The sequence below is a fragment of the Microtus pennsylvanicus genome, chromosome 1 (genome assembly GCF_037038515.1).
Source record: "Microtus pennsylvanicus isolate mMicPen1 chromosome 1, mMicPen1.hap1, whole genome shotgun sequence".
In the NCBI taxonomy this organism is placed as follows: Eukaryota; Metazoa; Chordata; class Mammalia; order Rodentia; family Cricetidae; genus Microtus; species Microtus pennsylvanicus.
In genome coordinates this window covers 77,927,380-77,950,437 of record NC_134579.1, presented here as the reverse complement: position 1 = coordinate 77,950,437, position 23,058 = coordinate 77,927,380, and the positions used below count along the sequence as shown (strand labels likewise).

Genomic DNA, 23,058 nt, shown 5'->3' with positions numbered 1-23,058 from the left:
CAGGCTGGTACACCACAACCAGAGGGGCCCAGGGACCCCAAGGCTGGTACACCACAACCAGGGAGGTCCAGGGACTGCGAATGAGTGCCCAGAGGCCTCCAGCTGCTTGGCAGAGAATTTGCTTCTAAGAGTACTCTTCCTCTGTGTGTCTCTCTTTCCTAGTTTTGTAGCAAGACAGTGGTTGTTGTGAGACCACAAGGGCCAGGAAGGAAATGGCTGCTGCAGGAATGCCCCACACAGGCTGGGGAGTCATGCTTTCCAGACAGTAGGAAGCAGCTTCTCTTCCCTTGCTGCCTTCTTTGAGGTCAGCCTTAGAAGGAAAAGAAAACCAGTTGCAGCCTCTAGCACTGTGCCTACCAGCCACCCTCCCCACCCCTATTTCCGTCCCCCTCCACAACTCCCTGCCAGCCTCTCCTCCCAGCAAGGCCTTGCCCCTCTGCTTGGGAGAGATATTCACAATGACAGCGGCCATTGTTCTCTGTAAAGCCAGCAGGCTTCCAGCCTAGTGGCATTTGCCACCAGGCCCCACAAAACAAACACCCCCTCCTTACTCCTCCAGACGGGAGACAGCATCACCTGCTGGTAGGAAGGAAAATTGCAGCTGAGAAGCCAGGCCTTCCACCAGGGCATGTGGAGAAGGGTGGAGCCCGCCGCACCCTCCACGTCAGTCCCAGAGCCTCTGGCAGGCCTTGGCTTGTGGCGTTGAGCACTTGAGGCAAGTCTGTAGTCTCCAAGTTGTTCTTGCCCGTCTGTATCAGCTGTATCAGCACATTGTGTGAGGCTTACTGCCGCAGGCAAACGTGACTACAGCATCTCTGTGCCCACCTGCCCGCAGCTTCCCTGGGATTGTTGTGAAGACAGACCTCCCAGGTAGTCGCTGAGGCTTGGCCAGAAGTCAGGCTGGGGCTCCAAGAGCCTGACGCTGGGCATTACTATAGGCCTTGTTTTTTAATTGCCCTTTATTTGCTTGAGCAAAATTCAAGTCCAAACCTATTGCTGGAAATAGCCGTATAACCCAAGACTAAAAAGGAGGCAGCCCAGGCCTAGAGGCCCTGGCATGCCCAAGGCTTCCTAAATACCAGGAGCAGGGAGACCACATCACCCGAGGCAGTTTTAGGAGTCCAGCTTTCTACAGAAGAGAGGATGAAAGACCGCGGGAGTGACGTGGTTGGAAACTGGCTGGATGAAGGTGCACATAAGTGCATCGGGAGTTTGCACTGGTCACATTCAGAGCTGTGGTCCCTAGGCGGGGCCTAGGAAAGTCAGTTCTCCAGCTCCTCCGTCTGCCACCCCTATGGTTGTTGCTAGTGCTTGGGTGGTACACTGTCCTGCACATGATGCTGCAGCAGACTGATTTCCTGCCCCCACCTTGATGGGGGATTCTGGCTGGCTTTATCCTTCTCCCTGCTCATCGCTTTTCTCCTGTGGCTCCCTCTGGCTTCCTTCCACTCCTTCCCTTTTCTTCCATAGCCATACTTCCGACTAAAAACACTTCTCCCAATTCTCCTTGTCCCTCTGGCATGGGCTTTGATGTTTGAACTCTGTGGTTTTCTGTAACTGACCTTTAGCTACCCTCTTAGACGGTGGCTCTGCCACATGCACCCAGACTGGCAAGAGGGCTTTATGCGTTGATGAAGTGAGGCCTGAGAGCTCAGCCCTTAGAGTCCCCTTTGACCTTGATCCTCACTGGTCTCATCTTAGAAGCTAGGCTTGTGGGACTTTCTTCTTTTAAAATCTGAATTCAGCTCTGTAGCAGCAGCCTACCAGGTCTGACACTGGGGAGTGGCTTAAGCCTCACTGGTTGAAGAAACATTAGAGTTCAAGGCCACATGGGGAATTAGAAAAGTATTAAAACATCATACATATGGGAATTGGGAAGCCCACAAATTAGCTCCTGGGATCCTACTGCCTATGTCTTGATTATACAGAGATCATTTCTGCCTTTTTTTTTCCCTGGAACTAAGTGACTTTTTTTCATGTACTTGCGAATAACTATATATGTGATTTTCTATCATTTTCTCAATTTAAAATCCTATCATAAACAGTTTCACATTCTTGTAAACATTATATCTATTTCTATGCTGCCATGTTGTTTCTTTGTAGTGCTGGAGATCTAGCTCAAGCCTCAAATGTGCTAAGCAGAGACTCTGTCACCAAGCTGCATCCCCAGCCTTAACTGGGCTGCTTGCTTGCTTGCTTGCTTGCTTGCTTGCTTGCTTGCTTGCTTGCTTTGGGTTTGGGAGGTGGGGGAGGTTTTTCTGTTCTGTTCCGTTCTGTTCCATCCTTTGTTTTGAAAATAATCATAGGTACACGTGCAGTTAATTATGGGAATAATGCAGAGATATCCATCCCAACTGTACATGACCCAGTTTCCTCCCAGGAACATCATACAAAGCTGTAAGAGTATGTCACATACAGGATCTGAACATGGTCAGACAAAAGACAGTTTCCTATTGCAAGGATCTCTCTACAGGCCACGCTAATATGCCTCCCCTGCTAAACCCACGCTGACACGCCTCCCCTGCTAAACCCACGCTAACACGCCTCCCCTGCTAAACCCAGTCCCTAACTCCTAGCTGTGACTGGTTTTCTCCATTTAATGATGTCATTTCAAAAAAAGCTTAACATTTGGGAGTAGCATCTTCGATTTGGTGTGATTCCCCGGGGACTGAGCTAGCTGGGCCTCTTATCCTTCACTGGTTCTGCTGCTGAACCCTCTCCCAGGGTCTGGCTGTCAAGGCATTTGTAGGTTGGAAGAAATCTGGACAGATTACAGAATTAGTCTAGTACAGATGAAGCTAGTGTGATTCATGCACTGTTTTCGTGAGAACAGCCCTCATTTTTTTCTGGGACTCATGCCCAAGAGGAAAGTTATTGGCCTAGAGGGTAGTTGTGTGTTGAGTTGTGGGAATCTTAATTTTTCATTGGAACAGGCAGAATTCACTTATGCCTCTGTCCTTGGAGCTAAAGTATTCCCAATTATTGGGCAGTTACTAGACCTTTTTTTCCCACCTAACACAGGCTTTCTTGCATAGTTTATAGGTTAGTATCCTGAGCATGCCCTGGTTGGTGAGGTGGGGCCCATAGAGGCTGTTGAGAGGAGCTATTTAAAACCTGGGAATGTATCAGGAAAGGATACAGGAGAGCAGTTAAGCCTCAATTGCCTGTTTTTACTTTTTGGTTAACAATTTCTCCATTATGCTCATCAGTGCTAGATGCCAAAGGCCTGGCTCGAAGCTTCTTTAACTGTCTTTGGGAAGTATGTAGCCAATGGCAGAAGCAGGTGCCGTTGCCTGCCCAGGCTCCTCAGCGGCAGTGGCTGGTCTCTATCCATGCCATCCGGAACACGCGGCGCAAGATGGAGGATCGGCATGTGTCCCTTCCTACTTTCAACCACCTCTTCGGCTTGTCTGTGAGTGCTGACCTGCAGAGTTGGGGAACGGGCACTGTGTCACGGGGGTACCGGGCCCATACAGACGGTAGGAGCCATGAGTGCTGAGAGAGCCACCAGCCAAGGTCATGCCCGGGGAGATTATGAGGAGCTGCTGTCTTGGGGCTCAGTCCGTGCCACCCCATGGAGCCTGGGAAGCTCGTTCACAGCACCAAGCTTCCAGGCACATTGCTTTCGACAACCAAAGACTAAACAAAGCCAACGGTTGGTCTGTGTTTGTATATCAAGAGGCCAGGTGCTAGGTTCAGACTTGAATTGCTGTGTCTCCAACCGCAGATGCTTCCTGATGCCTCTCACCTTTGAGCAGCATGTCTGCGGTAGCCGGGAAGAGCTGGCGAGACTGAGGCTGAGGCTGACCTTTCCCAAACCTCCTTGTTTGTAGGACTTGAGCAGTGTGACTTGGCTGATGGACAGGGCCCTGCCAGTTCTTCTGGACCCTACCTGTCTTGAGTGTTTTATTGCCTGAGGCTAGGTCATTTATAAAAAATGTATTTCTTACTGCTCTGGAAAATGAGAGGCCTCATGTCAAGGGGCTGCATCTGAAGAGGGCCTTCAGTCTGATGGGGAACTCCTCAGAACACCAAAGCAGTGCAGGCCCTCACATAGCAAGATAGAACAAGTTTCCCAAGGAGAAAAACTACTCCTTGATAGTCCATTCATCCCTAAATGAATTGATCCCAGCTGCCTCCCAAAGATCTCCCTTGCATACTGTGGGAATTGGGTTTCCACGTAAGAATTGTATGGACAAACTGCAACCATAGCGCTACCCTAGTTGCTGCCTGGAGAACAGCCCTCCCCAGATGAGAGCAGCTGGCCAGGGGTCTGACTCCCGCTGTACTCCCACCAGGACTCTGAGGACCGTGCCTACTTCGCTGTGTTTGATGGCCATGGAGGAGTGGATGCTGCAAGGTATGCCTCTGTCCACGTGCACGCCAATGTGTCACACCTGCCGGAACTGCTCACAGACCCGGCAGCGGCCCTCAAGGAAGCCTTCCGGCGCACTGATGAGATGTTTCTCTGGAAAGCCAAGCGAGAGGTGAGAACTGGCAGCTGGGTCTAACGTGCTGTTTGGGGAACTGCAGCTGTTAGCATCAAAGAGTTCTGGTCTCCATGGAGGAAGAAAAACGAAAGTGGTTGGTGGTTCAGGAAGGAAGGGTCTCACCAAGCACTGCTGGCGAGCATGCTATCTCATTCCTTCAGGCCTGGGGCTCAGTTCTCATTTAAATGGAAGCAACACAGAGCTTGTCTCCTGTACTAGTCTTGCTCTTCGCCGGCACCATAACAAAGTAATTGAGGTCAGACACGCTTTATAAAGATGGGTTTCTTTTGACTCAGTTCAGGACGTGCAAGGCAAGTGAGCTTGATAATGGCCTTGCAACTAGTATGTCATGGTAGCTCAGAACAAGAAATAGGGGAAGAGAGAGATTGTGTGTGTGTGTGTGTGTGTGTGTGTGTATACACACAAATATGCATGTGCACATATGTGGGTGTATATGTATCTTCTGGTCTCTATCTATCTCCCAAAGCCACCAGGACCTAACTATGAGGAGCTCTACTCTATCCACTCATGGCCTTTTCCAGTCCCAGTCCCCTCCCAGTCTCACACCAGCAAAGTCATCTTTCCAATACTACAGCAGATGCTTTTACCCTCTTAATATCTCATGATGGAAATTAAGTTATAGTACATAAAGCCTTGGGGCTTAAAGACCACAGTATTCCTGGGCCACACATGGCCCACCAACCCAGCAAAGGGCTGCCTGACTTAGATGCAGGCTGTTTCCTGCAGCTGAGGATGGTAGAATGGCAGACAAGTATTGGAGGAGGGCCTGCTTGTTCATCCACCCACCTGGCTAGCTTAGCCCCGAAATAATCACACAGAAATTGTATTTATTAAAACACTGCTTGGCCCATTAACTCTAACTTCTAATTGACTAATTTTTATATTAATTTAACCCATTTCTATTAATCTATATATCGCCACGTGGAAAGATCTGGCATGTCTGTCTCTGGCAGCTCCATGGTGTCTCTTCCTGACTCTGCCCTTCTTCCTCCCAGCATATAGCCTAGCTTTCTCTGCCTAGTTCTGTTCTTCCCTGCCATAGGCTCAAAGCAGTTCTTTATTAACCAATGAAAGTGACACATAGACAGAATGACCTCCTACACCAGGCAAGTACTGAAAAGAATCAACCACTCACAGCTTTGGTGAGCAGGAGTCACAAGGCAGAGAGGCAAATCCCAGCAATCTCAGTTATAACCCATGCTAGTCTGAGCTGTAAGAACATCCCCCAACTCGTGTCAGAACTTGGGCCCTGTAGGTGAAGGAGGTGGCTTTGGGAGCATGGGCTCCAGACTGTCTGGCGTGCCTGTGAAGGGTAATACTAACAGAGCAGGGGTGTGTCCCTAAAAGTTCGACAGCTCTGGGAGTGGTGGTCTCGTCAGGATCAGTAAGGCCCCAGATGTCAATTCATAAAATGTGTGTGTGTGTGTGTGTGTGTGTGTGTGTCATGATTAACAAACTGCCCCAATGCCCCTTGTTCAGCCAGGTCTCAACAGGCCGCTAATAGCCACTGAAACTTCTTTTCCTAGAGTGACAGCTATGTGTAGGGATGAGGCCCTTGTTTATGAAAACAGACAATGGGCCTCTCCTCTGTGCCCTAAAGCAGACCTCACCGGGCCCTCCCAGCAGCAGTGAGGGCAGGATCTAATACTGCAGCCATTTTAGACACTGAGGTACCAATGCTTAGACACTTAAACCCCAAAATGGGCCTGCAGGGCCTGTGCTCAGGCCAGCACAGAATCCTGCAACACAGGCAAAGACTGGATGGCCACTGGCTGATAATGAGCAGGGAAACCATACTGCCCAGAGTCTGGAAGACCCCGGACCACCCTGGAATACCAGAGCCCTGGAGAGAGATTCTCTTTCATCATATGCTTTAGTGAAATACAACTGAACTGCGTTCCTCTTCTCCGCAGAAAGCCAGGCAGCATCCACAACTCTAGGGGAGCCTCATGGCCCCCATCACATCCAGCAGGTGAAGCAGGCCACGGAGATTAGGGTTACCCCTCCGAATAGAGAAAGAAGTTTCTTAAGCCCGTGTTTCCTTCCCTCGTTTCCTCCTCGCTCTGGGGACCAAACCTATGTGCTCATGTGGCCAGCACAAGTGGTCTGCCACTCTTCTACATCCACAGCCCCTTTTAGGTTTTTGTACAGATTTGCTGAGATGCGATTCGAGCATATGCTGTATTTGTTTACAGTGTGCAGTTGGAAAAGTTTGACTTACAATCAATCATAAAGCCCTGCCTCAATACTGGTCATGCCTAGATCTTCTTCCTGCTCCCTGTGGTCCCTGCCCCACTCCTGCCCTTCCATGCCTTCCCAGTATCGTAGTCTGCTTCCCACCACTGTAGACCGTCTCGTCAGTCCCAGTGTTGGGTGTGAAGGGTTTCCTGTAGGACATGTTCTCTTCATACGGCATGAAAACGACATGGTCCATGAGTAGCCGTGGGGGCCCTTCGTGATAGGTTACCTTCCTCCTCAGTCCGCAACCCTCCATGGCTCTCCTCTCTCCCTGCAGCGACTACAGAGTGGTACCACAGGTGTGTGTGCACTCATCACAGGAGCAACCCTGCACGTTGCCTGGCTTGGAGACTCCCAGGTCATCCTGGTACAGCAGGGCCAGGTAGTGAAGCTGATGGAGCCACACAAACCCGAGCGACAGGTAAGGGGCACCCTTTGTCCAATCTTAAGACATTCTCGAGCCCCTGTTGTGCTGGACCCCAGGAGGGGACCCAAGTCTGGGACCTCACAGGGAAGTGGAATTCCAGGAGGTCCCAGCTCGGTGTTGTTGATGTAAACTAGGAAGTAGCAAAGGGTCCAGAAGACTCCCAGTGCCCCTGCAAAAGGGTTCCTTTGCCTGGTGAAACTGGTCAGGGGGTCCCATGTGAGCCCTTCCTGAGAGCTCAGAGTTTTAGACAAGAACCAGGCCTTCTGCCCTAACAGGCAAACCTAGAAGTGGGGTCTGTTGGGCCTGCGGGGCCTGGACTGAATCCTGCAACAGTAACAGCCAAAGAGCCGATGGCCCTGGCTGAGAGTGACCAAGGCAGCCACACTGCCCAGAGTCTGGAAGACCTCAGGCAGGTAGAGTCCTCCCTAGAATCCCAGAATTCTAAAGTCACGCAGCCCCTTGAGTCTTGAGGTCTTCACCTTGGACATAGGAGTTGCAAGTGCTCAGATTCTGACCTCAAAAATGTGTGGACTGCCCTGTACGTCCAGAAAGGGAATGCTCAGAGTCAAGGAATGCTGTCCACCACCTCCCCAGCCCTCCTTTCCCTATGCTCCTCCTGCCTCGTTCCACTTCATTGTGCAGCTGGGACCTCCTTCATCAGCACATAAAGCTCCACACTTTCTTACAGACACAGCGTGTCCTTCCATTCACTGACAGGCAGCCCCACGTCACAGACGTCCACCGGGATTCTCTTCTTTCCACTCTGAAATGGGGCAGCAGTGATAACTGTGTGCTCACATGGTCCAGGCTCAGGTATCCGCACAGCAGGTTTCCAGGAGGAAAGACGCTAAGTCATGGTAGACATACTACAGTTGGAGATTTACCCAGTGTTTGTCCTCAGCCTGGACCAGCCTGAGCCAAGGCCTGCTGCTGTTGAGAGTCCACTGCCTACAGTCTCACCAGTCCATGGCACCTGCCCGTCTGTTTCATGACATTTCATGGAGAGAAGGACAAATGCCTGTTCTCTCCAGACAAAGCATCAGTGGCAGAGCCAAGTCACTTCTCCCAAGTCTCCTGGGTGAACCAGGCATTTATCAGGATTACTTATAGGTAGCTTGAAGCTGCACCATGGAAAACCTACCCCAGGCTCATAAAGGCTTCATCCATGCAGCTTCCTGTACAACGTTCTGGGTTTCACAACCCTTAAAAGTCCAGTGAGCATCTCTCCCTCCAAAAGGGTCTATTTCAGCTGTAAGGAAATTGTTATGCAACACCAGCTGAAGGCAAGAATTCCTCATTTTCCCTTCATTTTCTCTTTCAATGTGAGTTTTTGTTTGTTTTTAGGTAGATTCTGTAGCTCTGCCTGGCCTGGAACCTGCTGTGTAGGCCAACCTGAGCTCAGACTTGACGGTCCTTCTGCTAGGACTGCAGGTGTGAGCCACTACACTCAGGCTTACTGAGTAAATTTGAACCTCTTTTCTTGTCATTAAGATTTTATTATTTTTATTTATGTGCATGAGTGTTTGCCTACAGTGTGATCCACATTTTTGCCTAGTATCTGCAAAGACCAGGGAGGGTTTCAGATGTCCCAGAACTGGAGTTACAGGCAGTTATGAGGCACCATGTGGGTGCTGGGAACTGAACTCGGGTTCTCTGCAAAAGTAGCCAGTGCTTTTCACCACTAAACCATCTCTCCAGCTCTTGAACATCTTTTCAGAAGTTCAAGATTATAGCATTTTTTTCTCACATGCACTGTCTGTCCTTTGCCTGTTTTTGTTTTTTTGTTTTGTTTTGTTTTGTTTTTTTGTACTGACTGTGGGCACTACAACCATGTTAGGGAGGTCAGCTCCTGCCTGGGGACTTGGACATGTTCCCCACACATTCCTCTTTTGTCGTGTAAGGACAGGTAGCAGCAGGCAGGGATATGGCAGGGAAGAGAGAACAAAGGTTCAGAAAGGTTCAGTCCCTTACCCAGAGCCCATCACTAAAGTGGTAGCCTCTGCCACTCTGTTTTCACCACAACCACAAGGGACCGGCATCTGCTCCCCGCAGGCCCTCCTCCCCTGGGCAGGTAAAATACAGCCCAGTCTGGATGAGTGCCAGCCTTTGCCCAGGATATTCTGTTTCCCACTGCCAACACCCTGCAAGTTGTGTCCAGTAAGCCCTTTTTCCACTCAGTCCTGAGCCCATTTGGTCCTAGCTTGAACCTTCTGAGCCTCGGGGCTTGTCTGTCAGGCAGGGTCCCTTGATGGTATGGGATGAATATGGAATTAGTGCCCACACAGGAACACACCTGTGGGTCAGGGGTTTGCTGACCTGGAGCCTGCCGGAGCTGAGATCAGATCCCACCTCCTTCCCCATCCTGCCAGCTCTTGCCTGTGATCCCTGCCACTGCCAGAAAAGCCACAGCAGGAACACTGACAGCCTGGAGAGCTTCAGAGAAGGCCCAGCAACCACCACGAGTGACTTTGAGAGTTCTGTGGAGACTCATGATGGTCCCTTATCCTGCAGTTGTCTAAATAGAGCCCCTACCACCCCTGGATTCAATTTAGGTCAGCTGACATTTAGTGTCTGCTTCGTAGGATGCTTTCCTGAGGCAGCAAGATGATGAATCGGGACCCAGTGCCCTCTGCCCAGACACTGTGTGTGGTGGAGAAGCAGGGCACAGCAGTGAGGGTGTAAGACCCAAGTCAAGGACTGTGGACAAAGCACTAGAGACATGGGCTGGGTCATGAAGACAGGCATGACCGCAGCAAGTCACATGGCAGTGATGAGAGAGCAGGCTGTGCAGCACTGACCTGCAGCTACTGAAACTAGAGTGGAAAAACTCGACAACCCTCATGTCCGGGCCACTAGAGGGCAAGCTGAGGTCTGGTCTCAGAAGAGTGGGGCTGTGAGGTTGGCATTACAGATGGGTGGCCTCAGGAGGGAGGAGTCCAGGCTTTGGGGAGATAAGGAAAGGGCCTTGGGGTCCACAGGGATGCTGAGGACTGAGGATACTGAGACCTTGCTGAGCGCAGCTCTGATGCCAAGGAAAGGGGTACTGTGTCTGATAACAGCAGCTGCTGCGCCATCGGGCTTTGGCTGCGGAGAGACTGTCTTAGGAGGTGGGGCGGAGAAAGCAGGAGGAGCCAAGGGGAGGGTGTCAGAGGAAACAGGCAAGGATGACTGGCTTGCACCCGGAACAAGCATGCGCATAGAGCAATGCTGTGTCAGTACAGACTGAGGCGGGGTCCAGGAAAGGGAAGAAGGACCAGGAGGGCACCAAGGTCACAGGCCAAGCTCTACAAGGCCCACTAGCACACATTATTCTAAATCCTAGTGCTATCGCTGCTGCAGACTGGATGGACCTGTCAGCACAGAGGCCTTGGCTAGGGATTTCCAAATTCCCTATCATCGTGGGGATCCTTGGCCCTGGTGCCCAGTTCAGCCCAGTCAAATATCTCAGGACTTGGAGCTTCAGAAAGGAGGGTTCTGCAACTGAGAAGCCTCGGGGTGGCTGTGCCCCGAGGAAGGTGTGAGCTCAGTTTTATAAAACTAGTAAAGTAGAGATATGAGTGACCTCCCTCGCCCACAGGACACAAGGCGTGCACTCAGCTCCTTACACCAGCCTCCAGGAGACAAACTATATCTGGGAGGCCTCCCCCAGAGGGGAGTGACGGAACCAAAGAGAGTTTCAAGATATTTGTGGCTAGACCAAGTCTCTGCAGATCTCCTTGCAGTCAGGGCTGGAGTACCATGAGCTTCTAGCAGACAAAGACAGTGCCTAGGAGGAGCAGGGAGAGGGATGACCTAGGGCTGCACCTGGGGCTGCCTCTCGTGACCTGGCCCCATTGTGGGTCCCACCACATGGCCGTCTGTAGACAGCACGTGCTTCACCCCGCGGTTTTCGGGGTAGACATAGGTGCCTCAGGCTAAAGTTGAGGAGTCTGAGCTGACACCGTCCTCCCACCCCAAGAGCACCTTCCTGGCCCAAACCCTGCTTAGAGATGCATCATGGCTGACCCTTTCATGCAGCCCCATTCCTTCATTAACCGACCATTCCCACAGCTAAAGGATAGTGAGGTTAGTTACTGATTACCCTGTTTTTAATGATGTCTAATTTAGATATTTAACTAAGCCTCTTGACTTGGTTCAAGTGCTTTGGACTGACTGAAGTTTTATTTATATAGTGGTTATAAATAAAAGCCCCCCCCCACCCTGACCCTACTTTATGCTGTCTCTTGCAGGATGAGAAAGAACGTATTGAAGCACTGGGTGGCTTTGTTTCTTTCATGGACTGCTGGAGAGTCAACGGGACCCTGGCAGTGTCTAGAGCCATTGGTAAGGGGATAGATACGCAAGGACTGCCACAGGGTGGGGAACCACAGGCCTGCTCAGTGACTTAGGGTAGCATAGTGTTCCCTGAAGTACCCACAGCATGTAGGCCTCCCAGATGTCCAGTGGAGCTGCCCCCAGATAAACCATGATAAACTAAAAATACTGTGTTCAGAATGTGATCCACCCAAGCTAGTGGACCCCAGCTCAGCGCAGTCTAGGGGAGCATCAGCAGCTGTCTCCAGGATCCCAGCTGAAGTAAGCTGTAGTTTTCTGCTGCCTCCTCAGCGCGGAGAGGGCTGGACCAGGTCCTCTACCCAGGAAAGCCTCGGGTTCAGGCTGCAGTTTCTGTTGACTGTGAATACTGTCCCACACTATAAAGTCCAGAAAGTACTAAGCAGGAAGAGTGTAGATCAGTCAGTAAAGTGGCTGCCTGGCATGCAGAGTCCTGGGCTCAGTTCCCACTTCTGCCGATCCTTAAACCAGGCAAGCTGATACACAGCCGTGGTCCTTCCCAGCCTTCAGGAGATAGATGGAAGAGAATCAGAACTGCAAGGTTATCCTGGGCTACATAGGGTATTTGAAGCCTGCCTGGACTAGAGATCTTGTCTCAAATAACAATAATTGGGTAAAAACATAGAAAATCAGGGACTCTCTCTAAGTCCCCCTAAAATGCAGTAGGAAACCCCTCGCAGGGTTAAATAGTCCATAGATGGGCTTATTTCAGCCCATTCATGCTAATGAGTCTTTTCTTACTCCAAAAACAATGGTCAAGATCCATTTTCCTCTGTATGCCACCACTGCTGGGACCCAATTCAGAGACTACATCTTCCAACAGCTCCATCTCCATACTGTCCTTGGAGTTTGGCATCTGCCCCTCTTGCTCTCCTGAAGCGTCCTTGTTGGCTCCTTCCTCACAGCCTATCTTTATGCTGCTGTCGCTATTTATCTCTGGACACGCTGGAGGCGGCAGCCATTCCTGGAGTGCGAGCTGCTCCCGTAGATCTGGGGGAGGATGTCTGCTCCCAGGAGGGTGGGAAGCACTAGGCAAGTGACCCCTCAAGAGCCAGCTGGGCTCTGCACCTACATGATGCCCTTGGGGATGGAGATAGGAAGGATGGGCAGTAGAAAACAAGGCTCTCTGTCTGTCTGTTCCCAGGGGACGTCTTCCAGAAGCCCTATGTGTCTGGCGAGGCAGACGCAGCATCCCGAAAACTAACAGGCTCAGAAGACTACCTGTTGCTTGCCTGCGATGGCTTCTTCGATGTTGTCCCCCACCAGGAAGTCTCGGGTCTTGTCCACAGCCACTTGATCAGACAGAAGGGCAGCGGGCTGCGTGTGGCTGAGGAGCTAGTGGCTGTGGCCCGTGACCGGGGCTCCCATGACAACATTACAGTCATGGTAGTCTTCCTTAGGGACCCCCAAGAGCTGCTGGAGGGTGGAGCCCAGGGAACAGGGGATGCCCACGCAGATGAAGGAAGCCAGGACTTGCCCACTGGCCTCTCAGAACTTGAGACCAATACCTCACAGAGAAGCTAAGTGGTCCAGGCCCCAGGCCCCATCCTGACTCTCCCTTTGCCCTTGTGATCCTCCCCTTCAGAGACCTTAGATCCGACAGGTAGAGTGGGCAGGGGTGCGCACCCTCACAGCGTTCCCTTAGCACCCAGCCCTTCATGCTGCCTGCCACAGTCTGTCCTCAGAACCGCAGAACTGCAGTCGGCAGCAAGTGGATCTCAGAAGGAAGCATAGGAAATGACCTCACCAAAGAGAAGATGGCTGAGGTGGTCTCGGCAATAACGGACTGAGGACAGAAACCACAGGCACCTGTTGGCAGCCTAACCAAAAATGCAGGTCAGGTCTTAGCAGACCCTCCCACAGACCTTTTAGGCCCGTCCTGGGGTAAGATTTGTAGCCAGGTGTCTGGCCCAGGTTTGTGACTTCTCACTGTACCCGTGGCCGGGAGGCTTTGGTCTGTACTGAGAGACAGGCTCGCAGTCCTGCTTGGCTGCTGGCTTCCCAAAATGGAGATGTTGGCCTTGCTGGGAGGAGCCCCAGAGGACTGGCCCACTGCCACTCTTAACTGAGTACTAAGGCCACTAGGGTCTTCTAGACCTCTCTTTCCTTGAGTATCCGAGGGAGGTGATGTCAAACATATGTGTGTTTTATTTGTGTGCTTAGATTTATTGCAAGGAAAGGTCTAATCCAGAATCAGTATTCAGGTTTTATCAGTGCCAAGCTGACCCACAAGGTCATGTAATTTAAGCTAAGCTTAGCGTTTATTTTGTTCCTGAAAACTTAAGTATTTTACTTTTTTATGTATTCATGGAGACATTTGCAGTATTACTGATTTTGTTTCCCTAAATCAGGATGGAAACAAACTTTTCTAGGTTGTGTTAATAAGCCATTGAAGTGCCTTAAACAGCTTTGGCATAGATGAGAGCTGCTGGGCCCACCGTGGATCCTGATAGGCAGACATGTTCCGTTCTCAAAGAAGCAGCCTTTGCTGTGGGAAGGCATGCTTTGGGCTGGCATGCTTTCTGGGAAGGTCCCTTTGTGTTTCTGGGCACCTCAGAACTTCCTTGAGGTGATCAGCAGAGGCTGTTGACTGTGGGCATCTGGGGTGACAGTGGCCTCCTTGCCTACCCTTGGGGTCCATCTGGAAACTAGAAGTTTCAGAATCTCTTGGTATATTTGTAGTCACATTGAATCGTTGAGGACAGTGCATAGTTAAGGAACTTTGGCAAGCCCAGCGGTCCACCTCCTTGGGGAGGCTGCTTGCCACCATGGTCGCCACCTGTCTCCTGTGGCTGGTGTCCTCTGCTGGACTCTGTCCTCTACCTTAGCAGCATGAAAGAAAGACCTCCACATCCCTTGAACAGTGGATAGGAGACTCAGCAATGATGCCTGGGTACTTAAAGAGCTGGGATGTATCAAATCAGAAAAGAAAGCCAGGCAGAGGGAGGGACACCCAGAGTAGAAGGACCAAGGAGGGCCCAGTGTGAGTCAAGGCTGCTCTATGCAGATACCAGTATGTCCAGAGGATAATAGGTGACTTAGCAAAGGCTCAGGAAGGGCAATGTTGGGAAGAACTTGGCTGTGAGGTCCCCGCAGAGAGAACGATAGTCCACCCGTAGAGAGCAGAGCCTCAGCAAGGCTGCCAGAGCTTTGCTCGGCACACCTAAGCCCTGTCTCAAGAGAAGCAAGGGCACACATGCTTTTGCCCCTGAGGCAAATCCACTGTCCAGCAGTGCAGGGGTGGGGCGGGGGGAGCAGCTTTGGTTGGGCACACCACCTGTATGCTTGGCATTCACCCATTCCCGCAGCAGGGATGGAGGAGTTGAGACCATGTAATTGAGTCCATGGTCAAAGTCTAATAGGAGTCATCCTAAACGCTCAGATAATTGGCCACCATAATGACTGTGTATTGCTCATCTTGAAGGCCTAGTGCCCTCTCTCAGCACAGGGGTGTGGTTGTTGGTCCAGCCTTCCCGTAGCAATGACCTGATAGAAGGAGATACTGACTTTGGTTTTCTCCCTTTTTTGCTAATCTTATTCTGTTCATTGCTGGTAAGAGTGGAATTCAGGCCCCATAGATGTCCCTTGATGGTCTGATTCATACATACAAGGTTGTACCAGATATCAAGGCCTAGGTATAAAGGGAAGCCCCATTCCCAGGCTTCTCTGAGTGCCTCCCCATCCCCTCAGTCCATCTGCAGTGGTGATAGCCAAGCCCCTGCCAGGTGGTGGTCCAGGACCAGCATTAGGCGCTGCTCCATCCTTACCTAGTGGCCAAGGGAGAGCACATTGCGTGCTGTGTAGGGCTGGCCTTGTGCTAGTTCATAGACACAGAGAAGGACTCTTCTGTCGTGACTGCAGCTGCCAGTATCTAGCCTACAGGACTTCTTGGCCACTCCTTCTCCAGGCTCTCATCCCAAGAGGATCCCCTAGCCAGAATGTTCCCACTTCTTAAGTCTCAGCTTTGCTGCCATCTCATTGCATGAGCCGAACAAGTCACTGTACCTTTCTGGCCTCAGTTACCCTTTGGTAAGGCATGGAGGGGGTGCACAGCATTACCAGTCCCTCCAGCCTGGAGTTTTAGAGGTGTTGGAGCTGCTCAAGGTGAGCAGCTGCCAGAGCAAAGGAGCCCATCCTCCACTGCCAGTAGAGAGGGGTTAAAGTATTATTAGTGTCTATTCTTAAAATTAAGTGGGCTGGAAAAGAGCTGAGTTACAGATGCCAGTGTCTTGCATGGATACAAAAGCTAAAGCAGTCGGGCTGCCTCCCAGCTAAGCCCGTAGGAGGAAGAGGTGGGAGGGCACAGGCAGGCTTTCAGGGTTTTAGTCAGAAACCAGCATAGGACATGGTGTGTTGTAAAGGGTGTGGAAGCAACGTACGTGCAGCCTACCTTTGGGCATCTTGGGACTCATGATGGGAGAGGCACAGGCACCTGGAGGGCTTGGGAAAGCCCATGCCCCTGTTGGTCACCGTGATCTGTCTGCCCCTGCCCTTTTGGGTCCTGCATGCAGTACCCCTTCTCCCCGTGGTAGGGTTCAGCATGGGAGTCCTGGGTACATCTGCTGTATTCTCAGGGCCAAGGGGACGGCCCTGGCCATACTGTAGGGAAGCCAGGCCACATTGTATAAAGCAAGCTGTGTTTCTGGCTCGACTATGTCTCTGTAGCCACCAGGTTTCATCTGCCAGAGTCCTGTGCTTCCACTGGCCTCTGCACCGTACCATGCACACTGAGCTTGGCCATAAACATGCCGTGTGGGCCTTGCCAAGGGTTTATTTAAGGGGCTTCCTGGGAGCCATGTGCAACAGCTCATATTGTTCTAAGATACCATGTTTCTCTAATCTTAGGGACAGTCCCACGTTGATGAGCTCAGAAGGACAGTCTCCTGGGGCCCATTGTACTGTTGTCAATAAACCATATACTCAAGACTCCTGAGTACCACTTTCATCTCTCTGTCTGAAGTTACTTCTGTATCACTGACAAAATGCTTAGCTGAAACCCCTTCAAAAGGAAGGTGTTAGCTAGAGGTGTTCTAGAGAGTTTACCCTGTGGTCTGTTCCGTGTGCTTACACAGACATGGTGGCAGAAGCATGTGACCTTATGGGTGTCTGCCTCAAAGCCAGCCCAGGAAGCGTGAAGAGAGGTGACCAGGGACCCACACCAAGTGATCTGCTTCCTCAAGCCAAGTTCTGCTTGCTGCTCTCCACAATTTCCCAAAATAGTACCAACAACTTGGGACCAAGCGTGGAAAACATGAGCCTTCAAGAGGCATTTTGGATTCAGGAACCTCTTGGTGTCCAGGGTTTTGAAGCTGCTGAGGGTCTGGAGGAACACCTAGCCAGCTGGTCCTAGTTGTCATCCTGAGACTGCCCGTCCCGCTGGCCATGGGGACAGGAGAGGGGTCAGGCCTCTCAGGAGCATCAGTGGTGCCTCGCCACAGCCAAGACCCTGGAGTGGCTCAGGCATTTGGCCACTGAGACTCCCAGCTTTTGTCTGGAACTCTTCTTTCCCTGTAGGTAGGGCCTTCAAACAGAGAGGAGCTCTCAGAAGAGGGGTGCACAGTGGGGGGCGGAACTGCCCAGCCTTGGGTGAATGCACTAAGCTTCCACTGGTTTCTGAGGCAGGGCTATGGGACATTCTTTTTCCTTGTTTAGATTTTTCCCGAGTTCTGTTTTAATACAGCAAGCATGCTTTCATGCTTGTTCTCAGTCAAGTTTTATTTCAGCAGAACAGATGAATGTTAAAATACCATATTTTGGTGTATATTATCTCCAAATACTCAAACGAATTAGTTACTTTCACATCACTGTGATTTTAAAAAAAAAAAAAAAAAACCGACAAAGAGCAAGTGATAGAAGGTTCCAGAAGGGTACAGTCCATCTGAGCAGGGAAGGCATGTTAGGAGCATAAGGCCAGCCCAGCAGCCTAGAAGAACAGATCTCATTTCATCCACACAGGAAGCAGGAAAAGACCAGAAAGTGGGGCCAACTCTAAACCTTCAAAGCCCCCCATCCCCCAAAGACCCACTTCCCCCAAAAGGTCCCAAGCAGCACCACCAGCTGAGGACAAGCTTGTGAGGTGCATTTCATATCAAGCCACACCACCAGGTAATCATAAGACACACCTTAGAAGTCGTTCGCTGAGGGGAGTCATAAGGACTCAGAGTTGCTATGGAAACAAACTGCAGCACAGAGCTATGCAGGATTTACACACAGTTCTATAACTGAATCAAGTCTAAAAGGCTTTGTTATATCTAGAAAACATTTTTGCCAAGAGCATGTTTTAGGCTGGACTTGGTGGCACATGCCTTTAATCCCAGCACTCAGAGAGGTAGAGGCAGGGCAGTCTCTGAGTTCCAGGACTGCCAGGGCTACACAGAGAATCCCTGTCTGGAAAAAAACAAACTAAAAAAAGAAAAGGAAGAAGCTTGTGAGAGATCAACTGTTAGCATCAGAGAAGAGTGCTAAGACCCAGCGTCTCTGCAGACCTGGCAGTGTCCTGGGCAGCCACATGGGTCCACAGTCCAGGTAGCTTAAGTCAAAGGTACGGAGGACAACAGCCTGGGAGTCCCTCAGTGAAGGGCCTGGGACTACAGACCTAATGGCTAGTAGACTGGTCCTTCAAGGTTTGCCTGGCCAGGTTAGGAACGTGCCTCCGAACCATTAGAGCAGATGGCCTTGAGAGATGTGCCCGGACCCATCCAACCCCCATTTGAGTCTAGACTCGCAGCCTCCCATCCGTCCACAGTGACCTCCAGCTCACCTTGGAGACAGTGGCTAGGCTGGGATTTGCTCCCAGAGGCCTCAGCTCCAGTAAGCAAATGCAAACTCAAGTAGACTGCAGCCCCCAGAACACAGGACACCTGCGAGCCTTCTCTGTGCCCTTCAGCATCAATACGTCAAGATGACTGAGAAGCCACCAGCAGCAGGACTCAATCTGTCTCTCACAGCTCCCAACGCTGGGATGAGGGCAGCCCACGGAGCCAGCCACCTAGTCTCCACCCAGAGTGGAAGACACACTGCCTGCCGAGTCTTCAGGGGCAATTCTTCAACCTGAGGAAGGGGTGACTTTCAGACCCCCTAACTGTAGTTGCTGCCACCTGGACTGTGATTCCTTCCTCAAACAGAAGAAAGTAGCAGGCAGCAGCAGCAGCCGCTTCCTGGGCTTTCTCGGGGAGCCTTGGAGAACATTAAAGCTGCCTGCATGAAGCACAGTCTCAAAAATGCCAGTGAGGACAGGATGGGTCATTCACAACAAGGTGTGTGTGAAAATGCCATAAAGAAACCTGGTAATGTATAAACTGTTGAAAGCCAAGAGGTCTCCCAGTAAACCTCACTCTGCTTTTTAAAATGTTCTGAACCGATCCCTAGAACGGGGAGAGGCCCCTGTGCCTTAAGCCTGGGAGGGGAGGGATGGGCAATCAGCCTAGGCCTGCTGCACCCCCTCCGTCCCAGCACCGTCTCAGCCCAGACCCTGTGCCTTTGGGCCTCTGCTGTTCCCAGCTGTCTGCCTTGTTTCTCTCAGCGCTTTCTCAGCCACTCACATGGCCATTCCAAGGCTGCAGAACACGCTTTGTCATCTGCTGCTGCTGGGCCTGGGGGCTGGGGCTGGGGTGTGGCAGAGCCAGGCAAAGAGGTGGGAATTCTTTTTTTTACTGTTCTTTCTCAAATGTGCACACTGCATACACTCCTCCAACCCACCCTCGCACGTCTCCCTACTACCCCTGCAAACCACCTCTCGCCTACAGATCTCTTCTCTGACTAGTGGGCTGATGTCTAGCCTGTCCCCAGAGCTCCCTGCCCCCAGGGGACACGGCTGCCCACCAGGCAACAAGCCCAGAAGAAGATAATGCCAACATGCAAATCTGGGGGTTCCTGATCAGGCCCTGCCCCCTGCTACCCACACATCCATCTGTCTTCCCCCTCCCCCCACCCACACAACTCCTCCAGAGCTCCTGGCAAAGCCTCCTTAAGTATATGCTGCCTTACTGTTCGCTGATGAGTCGGCTCGGGTATCTGCATCTCCAGATGGTGCTCTGCGCTCCCCCTGTCCTCCAGTTGCGCGTAGCTCGACACCCTTTTCGGAGCCACCAGATGGGAGTGGGGGAGGCCTGAAGGACAAGTGAGGTGTAATGGGCAGGCGGGTGCAAGCTGGAGGTACTTCATCCAAGTGACCAAGCTTCCAGGACAGGGCAGAGCATTCCTTCCACTGGGCCGGGAGGAGAGCAAGTGAGATCTAACACAGCCTGCTAGGACTGTGGGACTGGGCCTTACGTTCACCAGAGACAAAGGCTTCCTTCTGAGGAAGGGAATCTGAAGGCCAGGTCTCCCAGGCTGGGTCCGGAACGTAGCAGAATCAGATGAAAAGAGGCAGAAGTCTTGACGATCAAGCTGATATCTAACTTGACCACACATCTTCCCACTCGAATCCTACATTACCACCTTAGCCTCTTCAGCTTCTCTGGGACCTGGCTGGGCTCTAAGCCAGTCAAAAATAGGTCAAAAGAGGACTTTAGATGGGACCTTTGGCACATCGGTCACCAAGGGGCCATAACCCCAGCACTTAAGAGGCCAAAGAAGAGAACTGAAATCTCAAGGCCAGCCTGCACTTATACTGGGGGACCTCGTTTCAAAATATCAAAACAAGAGGCTGGGGAAAACAGCTCTCTTGGTAAAGTGTTTGCCTTGCCAGCATGAAGACTTGAGTTCAGTCCTTAGAATCCATGATTTTTAAAAGCCAGACTTGATGGTGTATGTCCCAGAACTGGGAGTCAGACAGAAGGATTATTGGGCCTCTTTAACTAACCGGCTGTATTAGAGTTATTTAAAAGAACAGAAGTAATAGAATGAATATATATTCAAAGAAGATTTAATATTGACATATCATAAAACCTGGGTAGCCCAACAATGGCTGTGTCACACCATGAAGGTCAAGAATCTGGTAGTTGCCCATCCATAACGGTGCCAGGCTGATAGCTGCCAGGCTTCCGTCTACATCAGAAGCCTTAAAAAGCTGGTTATAATATCGGCGAGGAGTACAGCAGTTGCAGCAACAGAACAGATGAATTTGCCAGCAAGAAAGAAAACAAGCAGGCAAAAAGCAAGCTTTTTTCTTCCATCTCCCTTTTATCTAAGTTACCATCAGAAGGTGCCACCCGCATTTAGTGTGAGTCTTTCCATTTGAAATAATCTATCCAAGAAAATCTCTCAAAGAGGGATGATGGTGCACACTTTTAATCCTGGCACTTGGAAGGCAGAAGTAGGCAGATCTTGTGAGTTTGAGGCCAGCCTGGTCTACAGAGCGAGTTCCAGGACAGCCAGGGTTAAAGGAGAGGAGAGGAGTACCCAGCACTTAGTTGATAGCAGATCCAGTCACCTTGACATCCGACATCATCCATCCCACAACCTAGTACTCTTGGTGAGTTCTGGGTCAGTAAGAGACCCGTGCTCAGGAGAAAGGAATAAATAAGAAAGGTGGGAGGCATTTGAAGAATGAAACCTGAGGTAGTATACACACACACACACACACACACACATGCATACACACACACACACATGCATACACACACAGACACACACAAAGGCAAAAAAAGTTGGCAGGGAAGCATGGTGAGTGGACACCTGCTGGGGCCTTGGGTAGTTGGAAACTGGTGCTCACTGCAGTAAAATCATGTACTTCTGGGTACTTAAGATACTAGAGGTTTTTCTATACCAAAAAAAAATGTATTTTCTTTTTGTTTGCTTGTTTTGGACAGGATCTCATGTATCCCAGGCTGTGTGTGTGTGTGTTTGCAAACACCTGTGCATGCAAATTGTATACATGTATGTAAGTAAATATTTGAGGGCCAAAAGTCAGCCTCGGTTGTCTTCTTGAAGACACCTCATTAAGCTAAGTAAGATCTTTCACTAGCGCTCACCAGGTAAGCTAAGCCAGCAACTCCAGAGATCCTCCTGTCTCTCTCTATCTCTCCCCAGTGCTGGGATTGCAGCATGCACCACCATGCCTGACTTTGATTGGGACTGGGGGCGGGGAGGGGGGGAGGGAGATGGACTTGGGATCAAACTCAGGTTATTTTTTCATTTTATCCCATGTGTGTGTGTGTTTCACCTGCATATATATATATGTGCAGCAAACGTATGCCGTGTCTGTGAAGCCCAAAGGTGTTGGATCCCTAGGACTGAAGGTACAGATGGTTGTGAGCCACCATGTGGGTGCTAGAAATCATACCTGGGTCCTCTGGAAGAGTGGTCCGTGCTCAACCACCGAGCCATCTCTCCAGCCCCAAGGCCAGCATTTCACCAACTGAGCTATCTTCCCAGCCCATTTTCTATCTTATTAATAAGTTTTTAAATAAAAAAAACCATTATTTCATAAAACCAAAATGGATCCATTCATTGCCCCAAGGCCTGCTGGCCTTATTTCAGATCACACACTGGTGCAGTGTCAGGTAGAGCACAGAGCGGCCGCCTTCTGCGACCATCCGATTGTGTAGCAAGTGGAAGGGGCAGGCAGGGAGATGGAAGCCAGAGGCCTTGCTGCTTCCCAGATCTGATTCAGAGGTAGCAACCCTGGGAGACCTGGAATCTGGTGCCCTCCAGCCCAATAGTGTAGAGACAATTGCCTAGAGCTACAGGGAACACAGATCAGACTTCAAGCCTCAGGTCTGACACTCTGAACCTTCCAGCTCTCGGGTGGTTCTGGGCTAGAGACTGGCCACTTGATGCTTTCTGGCACTCCACCATTCAATAATTGGAGGTAATAATAAGTCCAGAGGCCTAGAGGCTGTCATGGGCCTGATAGACTTAAGGAGAAGCCAAGGCAGGATGTGGTGGCTTAGGCCTATACACCTAGCACTCGGGAAGCAGAGGCAAGAGGATTGCCTACAGTTGGAGGCCAGTGTGGTCCACACAACTGGAGTCTAGAGCTGAGTCTTGTGTTCCTCACTTAACAACACCCATTCCTATTGCTCTGTAGACTGTGGGGGCCAGCCATGATAACCTAAGTCTGGGCAGGCCACCCAAAGGAAGCTCTTTACTTCCAACCATTATTACCTGGGACTCTGGCCATCGATAAATTTAAATTAGAGGCCTGAGTCTCAGTAGTTTACCCTGAAGCAATACCTGGTAGCAGGAAAACACCACAAGCTGAGATTACCCGACCCCCACCCAAGGGCAGACCATTCAAAGGAAATGCCTGACATTCCAACCGCTGTAGATAGGATCACCTGCCAGCATACCAAACCAGGACACCTCTAGACAAATTTCAGCCAACCAGGGGTCCTGAACCTCAGAGACCACTCACCCCCACCTTTACTACTATAAAGACCCAATTCTAATTAAACTCGGGGCTCTCCGGTTATTCCATCCAATACGTTGGACCTGCAGAGAGACCGAGTTTGCAAACTTGATTAAAATAAAGGCTCTTTGCTTTTACATATGGGACTCGGTCTCCTTTGTTGGCTTTTGTGGGAACCCACGGATTTGGGCATAACGTAGATTAGACTGGGAAGGACACAGGAAACCAGCAGATCTCAGGCAGAGCAAGCGGTTGGC

The 23,058-nt window shown here is 50.8% G+C and overlaps 1 protein-coding gene across 1 annotated transcript in view; it reads left to right on the top strand.

Moving 5' to 3' along the window:
- The window catches only part of Ppm1f (protein phosphatase, Mg2+/Mn2+ dependent 1F), a 31,785-nt gene extending 15,351 nt beyond the window's left edge, over positions 1-16,434 (top strand). The window contains exons 4-8 of the mRNA XM_075970488.1: positions 3,210-3,412; positions 4,299-4,487; positions 7,027-7,170; positions 11,406-11,499; positions 12,653-16,434. Of these exons, the coding sequence (XP_075826603.1) occupies positions 3,210-3,412; positions 4,299-4,487; positions 7,027-7,170; positions 11,406-11,499; positions 12,653-13,032 (1,010 nt within the window). The 3' untranslated portion in view covers positions 13,033-16,434. The remainder of the gene's footprint in view (positions 1-3,209; positions 3,413-4,298; positions 4,488-7,026; positions 7,171-11,405; positions 11,500-12,652) is intronic.
- Positions 16,435-23,058: the final 6,624 nt, after the last annotated feature.